The sequence below is a fragment of the Schistosoma haematobium genome, chromosome 2 (assembly GCF_000699445.3).
Source record: "Schistosoma haematobium chromosome 2, whole genome shotgun sequence".
In the NCBI taxonomy this organism is placed as follows: Eukaryota; Metazoa; Platyhelminthes; class Trematoda; order Strigeidida; family Schistosomatidae; genus Schistosoma; species Schistosoma haematobium.
The window spans coordinates 39,547,846-39,558,793 of record NC_067197.1 but is presented as its reverse complement, the minus strand read 5'-3'; the positions used below and the strand labels follow the sequence as shown (position 1 = coordinate 39,558,793).

General features: G+C 31.7%; 1 protein-coding gene across 1 annotated transcript; it reads left to right on the top strand.

Moving 5' to 3' along the window:
• Positions 1–842: 842 nt before the first annotated feature.
• On the top strand, positions 843–10,478 carry MS3_00006936 (uncharacterized protein; the record flags this gene model as incomplete). The annotated part of the gene is made up of 5 exons (XM_051215173.1): positions 843–913; positions 956–1,160; positions 4,426–4,558; positions 7,319–7,551; positions 10,371–10,478. The coding sequence occupies 5 exons, from the start codon at positions 843–845 to the stop codon at positions 10,389–10,391; spliced, it is 663 nt and encodes a 220-aa protein (XP_051068363.1). The 3' UTR covers positions 10,392–10,478.
• Between the last annotated feature and the right edge of the window lie 470 nt (positions 10,479–10,948).

The window sequence follows — 10,948 nt, the reverse complement described above, 5'->3', positions numbered from 1 at the left end:
ATCATACGTTCTGAAAAATTGATCAGTCAAACAATTAGTCAAGGTTGAACTGCAATTGTCTAAAAATAATCGATTGATAGATCAACATTGAGTGACTGATCATCTCTTACATGCGTCAAATGACGATATGGATTGAAAAGAAGGCAAATGATTGACTTACTCATAAGTAGCATATATCTGCTAAATTCGAAATATATTTATTTTTTTGAAGTCAACAAATGAACAATTATAGTCAAATAAGACTTAATCAACTGTATTACGCTTAGAAATGGTATTGATATTAGCCTGTTAATTTTATAACTGTTTAGATTAGGAACCGTTTAATATTTACGAACCAACATTGTGTCAGCCAGGAAGACAAAACTAACCACTTGTTTTCATTTAAACTGAATAACTGATAAGCTATAAACATAATTAGATGTTGTTTTTTTAAAATAAATTCATAATGAGACACAACCCATTTCAACAGTTTTATCAAAAATAGTAATGCTACTTATTATTTTTAAGTAGTTACGATTATACAACAAAATTTCAGAATGAAGATCCCAAGTTATTGTAGTTTATCAATATGTATATATCTTTTTCATTTTTAGCTTTTGAATGACGCAATAAACTTTCCTTAGTACTCGATTATGATTATTATTCAATTATGTATATTGGTAATCTATTTTAGGCATGAATCTCTCAATCTAATCTAAATATAGACTGGTTTATTCATTGAAAATATAAATTTAGACTATTTGCCAACAATCCATTTATATAAAACTGTAAAGAATGTATTTGAATCAACTTCAACTTTCTCAAATGAATGTCTCCTTTGATCATTAAGCATCACTGTGTACATGACAAGATTTCTAATGCTTACTTATCTATTATGTCTTTATTTTATTGATACAATGAAATTAATTAGAAAGTATATCACAACCAATTCAAGAAAAGTTATATTTCCTAATAGAACTATTAATGATAATGATGCAAAGGATATTGTTGAAACATCATTAAATAATGAACAAGTTCATAATAAAACTGATTGGCTTATATATAATGAAAGTAATATAGGTTTAGTGGATGCAATACCACATATATTGATTAGTTATAGTCATGAAGAGAAAGATATGGCAATGTATTTAAGTGAACAACTAGAAAATAAAGGTTACAAGGTAAAGTTATTTGTTATTTATTTGAAGTGATATGAGATAAGGCTTGTTTCGTTTGTTTTTTTTCTTCGTTTATTTACTATTTTTTTATCTAGTAAACTCACTAGTTTAAAGATATATGATCAATGGTAAACATAGTTCATTTTGTTTGTATTAAATCAATGTTCAGAATGGAATTTATAATGGTCTGAATGGTCCCGTTGAAGTCAGAAGTTCATTGTGTATTGAATCTTTTTATGAATTGAAAGGTATTGAGTTGGAGTTCCGGAGCAAACATCATCTCTAAGTTGCAGGTATATCTAATTGATGAGAGCCAAATAGAAATGTCTTAGACATTACTACTATCTACATTCCATCTATTATATGATAATTGTAATCAGTTACTATTTAAAGTCAAACACATTGGATTCGATTCTTATTGTGATTATCAACAATGAGGTGTAGAAGTATCTAATTGACGACTGAAAAATAGACCAAAACACATATCCTGAACTCCACTGATAGTCATGATCTAATTGTTTTAAAACAAATGACACAAATACCATTTAGATTTAAATGTTTTAAGTGGACTCTTATATGTAGTTGTAAATGGGCAAATACTTCATAATTAAACAAATAATCGTTTTTAATACTTCATGATTGTCATCATTTGTTGATGCTACTCAAATATTTGTTTTATTCAGTAATTTTATAAGAATGAGTATCAGAATTACTAAACAATCAATAAGATTTGAGAATCGTTTTCGATGACAAGCTTTATGAAAATAAACAGTATTCGTAATACAAATATAACATATTCACTTGGTATTGTTTACTTGTATCACTCCATTGCATAAGCAGGTGGCTATCATAACTCAGTAGCTAAGTGGATAACGTGATGACGTTTCAAGCGAGCGGTACTGGGTTCGAGTCTCAGAGTGAACGTCAACTCGGAGTTGTAGGTTCATCCAGCTGACGAGTTTCGAATAGGCCGAAACACGCGTTCTGGATTCTACTGCAAGCCACTACCCATGTTTGCTTGGAAATATAGATAGTTATAATATATAAAATATCTAAAATAATAAATTCAAGGGTAACAGCAATGTAGTTTAACAAGTTCAAATTAACTATTCAAGAAACGTTAGCTATGTTCCGATATAATAATCGATTGTAGTGACTCCTTATACTGTTATTTTATCATTTTGTGGTGAAGTAGAATTCCTCCATATTGAAGAATAGTAGATACATAGTAAATTTATTGTCAAGAAACTGTATAAAATAAGACTAAATTAGAGTTTTCAGTCTAGTGAAATGCTACATTTCAATAGAAATTGTATTGCCTTAAATTTAAAACTGCTGAATATAGATTAGATTATTAGATTATATGTTAAATTATTCAGCTGTTAACCGTTAGATTATATTATTCACCGAAATATTTGATTATATAGACAGGTATTATCATTAGCCCTCAGGACATCTCCTCCTAACTGAATACCTACATGGATTCCCTTGTAAATGAATTATGGTCGGTGATATGATCTATCACGTTCTTATAAATTTATTTAATGTCATTATTTCTAGTTCATTCAACTTCGTACATAATAATACTAATTAAAAATGGGGCTGAATTATTGATGTCAATGTATATGTAGTGTCGGTCATTATGTTAAGCCCATATACCGTATTCTAGCTTTCGGACAGCCCATTCTATTTATTCTACTTGAGTCACATTCTGACCTTGTTATTTATTCGCTTATCACTCTTGACTGTTATCATATGAACGCGTAGGTGTGAGTACACTTCTTATGCCATTACTCATCACATGTCTGTAATTTACTTTTGGGTAACTATAATTATTGATAAACGCTTGGTTAAAGGGGAAATTGGTTTACCCGCCATCTCCACTGTACGTCGTTTTGCTTTGTTCTATTCCATTCGGTCTGTATACAAAATATATGTATTCAAATGTCCATTCTCGTTATTTGACTTATTAAGTTCCGTTATTGACTAACGCGATTTAAGTCGACGATGATAAACGAGGATAGGCGATATATATATTTCAACAACAATCATCATTACAATCTCCTTAGAATCAGAACCCGAGCCACTAAAGTGGAAAGCCCCTTCCACTGAAAATACATTAACAGTACAAATTACAGATGTATTTTTACGCTGAATTAAACACATTTTCATTCTCTATTATTTTCAGCAATACCACAGCTGATATTCATAAGCAAGGAATATTAAATCTAAGAGTTTAATGTTACTTGATAAGAGGTAATCAACAAGTAAACCTTAAACAAGGTTGACATTTGTCAGGAATGTTACTAGAATCATCCAGTTTGAGACGTTATCATTAAGCTACTTATGACTCAAGTGTCTTATTTAAGTGAAATAACCATTGACTATATGATAAATGAAAATTTCTGATTATAGTAAGCATTGTTTTATCAAAGAAAATTAATGATACCATTGAAACAGAATAGAAATGTAAATGTAAACTATATTTAAATGATGGAGAAAATTTGAAGCTCAGGTGGATGATTTTGATGAAGTTTTGTTCTCTGAACTGTCTGAAGTTTGTGCTGATAATGTCGTTCAGAAGAATGATGAAAACTCTACGACGAAACTATCATGCTCAGAGAACAAAACTCCATCGAAATATCTATTCAAAATTAGATGACTAAATTTGTATTTGTTGCTACTAATGGACAAATTTAAATGTTTACTGAGCTTGCTTTAGTTTAACGTGATCACTTTTAACCAACATGCAAAAGTTTCAATCAACATAAAAGCATTTACTTCTTAAATTTTCTTTTAATTAGTCAAGAAAAAACGTTTGGTAAACTGATGATCCAATATGTTTCATTCATTCGTTTCCGTTTTCTGTTATTTAGACGAATAGATAGAGATCACGAACTGATGAATTAAAACTAGACCACCATTGAAAAAACCTGGAAGCACTGGATGACTGTTACATCTTAGTATGAAACTCCTCAACAGTGTGTATCCATGATTCCGCATCTTGTACTGACAAATAGATAGAATTAAAATTTACATTTGCAACATCGTAAATGCTAATAATTCTGATGTTTATTATGCACAAGTGCCAAGATTCCAGTGATTTATCTGAAATTAGGTACACCAATCGGTAAAACAACATAAACACTAATAATGTACTGTAATGTAGCTAATCTATTTATTCTAAATAATGTAAACAGATTTTACTGAAGAGTCATACATCTGTAATGATTGTTTTTTACATATGTATATGTATATAAACATTTAGGTATGGATTGACTATAAAGATATGATGTATGAAACTGATGTAATGGAGGGTATGGCAAAAGCTGTAGAAAATTCATATGTTGTTTGTATTCTCTACTCTAAATCATATAAAGAAAGTCTTCACACAAAATGTGGTAAGTTGAATAAGTTTTCATTTTTATTATCAGTAGGGGTTCTGTGAAGATGTTAGAAACTTCACTAGTCGAATTCATGAGTCAATTGAAGCTAGACCATCATGGAAAACTTAGAAGCACTGAATGGACGTTTCATCCTAGTATGAGACTACGATCTGTGGTGAGTTAGTAACTCACTGAAGACAATGATTTACGGTGGCTCAACTTCGTGTATTGGTTGAAGTTTGACATTAACAGAACTGGGTGCCGACTCTGTGGTCTACAGGTTAGGCGTTCGCACACGAGACTGTCAGGTCCTTGGTTCGAATCTCGCAAGGGGCAGGATCGTGAATGCACACTGCTAAACAGTCCCATACTACGATGAAACGACCACCCAGTGCTTCCAGGTTTTTCATGGTGGTCCAGCTTTAATTGACTCATAAATTCAACTGTAAAATTTCCATTTGACCAAAAAAGCACTTTTTGGGACAAATTTTTTTTGATTTCATATACTAACTCTCTTTATCTTCTTATTGAAACGGCTTGGAAACTCATTTTCAAGTTACGTTTTATTTGTTTTTGGAAAAAATGAAGTACTTTCTCAATATATTCAATACTAAAGGTCTGATTTAGACATTTAAGTGATCCTACGTATAGGAATGACTTAAAAGGTGATTTTAAGATGGTTTATAGAATTCGCCTGAAATTCAACAAGATTTTCCCATTAGGAACTCTTTAAAACAGGTAAAACATTTAATGAATCATTGAACTTTACTGAATCAGAAGATAGAATTAGTCACTTATTGGACACATATTAGAAACAGTTTACGGATAGATAACTATTCATTTAATATAATCGTATAATATGGAATGTATATTTGTTGCATGGTCTATATACTACGATATTTCCTAGTACAAATATAACTTTCACTAATTAAGAGTGTATATTTGAAAGGTAAGCCCATTGAATAGGTCATGATCGTTATTCTTTCGTAAATATCATTGTGTTCAAATGAACTTCTATTCTTAGGAATTCCTCACATTAGAATATAATTCATATGAAATTAGATAAGTTTATCAGACAGTGTACTATGAATCATAAAAAATTGTAAGTTCGATTTGATTTTTCCATACCATTCTTAATTATCATATATTGACTATTAGGATATGTTTTTTCCTACATTGTGAATAATATAAATTCAGATGGGTTTTGTGGATATTATAGTAATTTCAATGGTTATTATCATGAGTCAGCTGAAGCTAGACCAGCATAGGAAACTTGGAAGCACTGGACAGCCCTTCCGTCTTATTGCGGGACTCCTCAGAAGTGCGGATCCACGACTTCGCCCCCTGCGAGATTCGAACTCAGGGTCTGCTGGTTTCGCAAGCGAGCACTTCACCAGTCGACCACTGAGCCGGATGGCATCGAAAAGTGTTAATTTCTAACTTCAAATAATCCACAAAATTGAGCGTCACATACACCATTGTCTTCAGTGAGTTACTATCTTACAACAGACCCCGTTGAACTTCACTGGACACTACTTCTCACTAGAACTCCAGGATATACCTAGTTCTAGCGCGAAGTAGTGAACAGTGGAGTTCAGCCAGGTCTGTTGTGAGATAGTAACTCACTGAAGACAACGGTGGATGTGTCGCTCAATTTCGTGGATTATTTGAAGTTAGACATTAACACCGTTGGATGACATCCGGCCCAGTGGTCTAGTGGTTAAGCTTACACGCGCGAGACTGATAGGTCGTGGGTTCGAACCTCGCGGGGCGGGATCGTGGATGCGCACTGCTGAGGAGCCCCACAATAAGATGAAACGGTTGTCCAGTGCTTCCAGGCTGTCCATGGTGGTCTAGCTTCAACTGACTCATGATCTTAACCATTGAAATATAAATTCAGTTGAATAGTATGTGTAATATATAAGGGTGGAAATATCTCAGTTTGATCCCTAGTAACTGTACGACAGAACTTAAAAGTTGTAGGTAAGCTCAATGTTTTGTTAGGAATTACTGTGTCGATTCTCGAAATCTCATATAAAAGCAGCTCTCATCGGTTTAATTTATTTCTAATATACATGGTTAATTTAAACCTGTCTTTTCGTGAAATTTTACTTTCATCTATAAAATAAAATATTCAAATCGCTATTCGAAGAATAGGCCAAAACCATCGAATTGACGAGAAAGTTTCTAATTTTCGAATGTTGATATTCAGAATTCCATTGTTTACTCCCCAACATTCTTTGATGTTTGAAGGTAAATACTCTGGATTTGAATCATGATATAGACATTAACAATTAGATAAGAGCATATCTATCTGATGAATCTTAAATAGAAAGACACACACGTCTTGGGCACATACCAAATCTACAAGATATTTGTATTTTCATAAAGAAGGGATATTTACTGTTTATTCACGGGGTTACACATTTATTTTTGTCGCTTGCATGCTTTCAATGAAATCAGGATGTAGCAAGGTAGTGAAGGAGAACACAGGTGACAAACCATACTCTAATACTTAATTTGCAAAATTTTCATTAATTGTCTCAGAATTCATTGTTCTTGCATTTCCATACCAATTACTTTTCGCATTCTTCAATTCTTGATCTTCTCAACCCTGAACTGTCAGACATTATATTCTTGACTCACGTCTTATACTACTTATATCAATATAAGTAGCAGCACAGCAAAATCTCATATTTAAAAACATATTTTATTGTATTCTTTAACTAATATTCGTTATTTAAAAAGAACAACCTATTTTTATTTTGATTCCAGAAGCTCAATATGCTTATCATGAAAAAAAGCCAATATTATTTTTACGTGCACAAAGAGGATATGTACCAGATGGATGGTTAGGTTTTATGATGGGAACACGATTGTATATTGATATTTCTGGAAAATATCCTTTTGAAGACAAATTTATTGAATTGTGTAAAAGAATAGACGTATATAAAAAGCAATCCATTGATCAACTTAGTAATCATTGTCAAAATAAACCAATAGAAGTGGTATGTTTCATTTCATGTCTTCTTTTGTAACTATATCAAATTCAGTAACATGAAACGAATATATAATGCTGCGGAAAATTTCATTTATAGATTATAATTGTCTCAAGCTTATATCAATTGATGTACGTTTGGAAACTAAGGGGCATTGCATATCTGTTTCATCATTATATGGAACTACTAATAGTGTTTTCTATAACTCAACCATCTTCATTCATAATAATTGCTTTTAGTTTTCATAGATTGGCAAAAACAGTAACAGTCTTGAGATGGATTAGTAATTCAGTATCGTGATTTACTTAGTGTACAAATCGTATAAAAGTGTATATATATATATATATGAAACCGATAAAAACAAAAGGATCAGTTTGATGATTACCTGTTTCTAATCATGAAAACAAATGGTGAAAACCTTCTTTTTTTATTCACTGAGTCATGTTAAAGCTATTTTACTATTTACGAACCGAGTGAATGTACTAGAATAACACAAGCAATTATTGTCAGTTAATACTCCAAAGCAAAATTTTCATAAAGCATGTTGCACTTGTGAACGAATGAATAATATCTATATTTGTAATTGCCCATTTAATACTTTTCGATGTTATCAGATTATGGTGAATAATTAATCTTACTTGCTTACTTACTTATGCCTGTTACTCCCAATGGAGTATAGGTCGCCATCCAGTATTCTCAAATCGTTTGATTCTAATTGACAGTAAACTATTCAGTTCAATATCTGTTTCCATAGTGATTTTTACAAAGACTGAAAATATTTTTCGTTTATTATAATAAACAGATTTTATGACCTCACAATAATCAGCAATATTAAGTGAATATTCACTAGCAAATTAAAAATATTGTTCATAAGAAGGTTGTGTAAATCAAGTGCTATACAGGAAGGTTATTTTTGCCAGGATAGAGTGGTTAATCTCATACTCAACATTCTACTCTTACCCAGTAGTAATCCTGGAAGAGCTTCAGGAACCTTAAATGAAAGCATTAAATGTTTAATTAACAAATATAAATTATTGTTCTCAATAAATATCTATTATGTGATCATAAATAAGTGTGAAAAATACCCATATTGTGATTTCACAGTTATTATATAATATACCCTTGTGGGCCAGGGTAATTTTACATCGGTTTTCAGGAGAACCAGACACGATCCGGACTTTCACGTGACAACCCAAACAGTACAGCTCAACCCCGTTGTGATTTAGAACGACATATATAAGTGAACAATACTGTTTTCGATTAAATCTTCATCAGGCTTTACTCTTAATAAACAGTAAAATTGATATGAATATACGAAATTATTAAACCAATCAAGGTAGTTTATGAGTCAATGGGGATAGTAGAATAGATTACATAACTAAATATAATAAGTGAAAAGTACAAATTGGTAGTGTGATGACAAGTGTACTAGTTGTGATAAGAATAATAAAGGCTTCAATCAATATTACATAATGGGAAATAGGTCAATAATTAGAAAAATATAGACGTAATAAGAAGTGTTCAGATAATTGGACCGTGAAACGTATATTTGAGAGAAAATAAAATAAAATGGTAGGAGAGGGTGAAGAAAAATCAACGACGAGGAAATATGTAAAATAATAATAAATAATATCATTTATTAAGGCCAAAGAAGAGAAAAAGGTATTACAGACTTTTTATGAACATAAACACTTGGGTTGTTGGCTCGAATTCCCATTGCTTTCGCTATATGTAAGAGACCAGATCAAACCTCATAAAGAAAACTAACCTATTTCTGTCTACTATATGACCGCTATCGATCAAGTGTGATAGGACCGAGCTGCACATTGTCTTGACAGTACCTTCTCCCAACCATGTAGGGAGGTGTTCACTAACTCTTTGGCTCAGGTGTCCGGTAGTGCGCTCACTATAGCTTTCTCCACAGGAGCAGCTGAATTCGTAGATACACATAGAAGTGGCATAACCATGTAACTTATCATTTAGTTGGGGAATCGCCATAGGTCGGATCGAATACGACAGACAGAGGTTGGTTGCATTAAACGTTCTCTTAACTTCTCTAGTCAGTCCATAATCACGTGGCACACCACCAGCTATATCTCCATTAAAAAGCAGCTTCAATAAGAGAGGTTTCTTATTAGCTGTTGATGTCGTTATTTTCTTATTTGTTACATGCGAGTGATTTTTAAGGAAACCTTATGAATAACCCATTTCAATCAATATATTATGTATTAGCTCTAATTCCTTGTTTATTGTATCATCTGAACATATCTTTTTAGCTCTGTTTGTAAGACATTGAAGATGTACAAAGCTCAAGAAATATGTGTACTGCCTTGATGAAGAACTTTTCCTATACACACTTCTACTGATAGGACCATTTTCTTTTCTGTTCAATAAAACGTCAAGGAAATGTAGTTTATTATCTAGTTCCTATCGTCTCGCCGATCTCAACCAAGAAGTCTACACCTACCAACATGGCTCATTCCACTTGTCAGTGACTTCATGGATTTGTGCTATGTTTTAGTCTGGTCACCCCTAGCTTTCTTCCAACCTACTCCTACACCATAAAACATCACACATCGGATCAGTCGATGGATGGCCATACGTAGCACGTGTACCGGCCATCTCAACTGATGAACTTTCACTACTTCATGAATTGTACATAATTCAATAAACAGGTAACATATGAATACAATTAGGTAATCCGAAAAAAAACTTGTGAGCTTTTACTATTTTCTATTTCATATTCATAATAAGTAACAGAATTTCATATCTTTTATAACATTATCTATTACACTATAATTTGCATTTGCAATTTTTTCTTTTTACAGAATACCAATTCAATTACTTAAATGTGTAAACATTGAGTTGGTTCATGTTTCTTACAAACTATGAATAACAAAATATTATTACATAATTTATCCTTAAAAAAAGGGAAGGAAATAATTTGAAAATAGAATTCAATTAAACATAAAGAGTAATGAATAATACTTTTTGAGTGTCTTGTATTCTTTTATGTTGTTTGTATTTTTCTTTCACTGTTTTCATTATACTACTTAATTCATTGAAATGTTCTGGGTATCTGTGATTTACATATTCCTATTTATTGATTCATATTGCTTTTTTTTCTTATTTCACAAATGAGAAGTAATGAATACAAAAATGATGTTGAATGAATATTTTTCGCATGAACTACAAATAAATGATGATTAGAATACTGTAATCTCCACCCGGATGAGTCTTTGTTTCTTGACTGTTAACGTCAATGTTGTTGAGATCTGTTGAAATGTTCAAATTGGATTTTTCTTGACATTTGAATTTTACTGTTTACATCTGAGAGTTATTTTTTTCTTGTCATAAAATATTGATTTGTTTTCTTCAGCTCTTCTAAACTAGACTACATTATTCT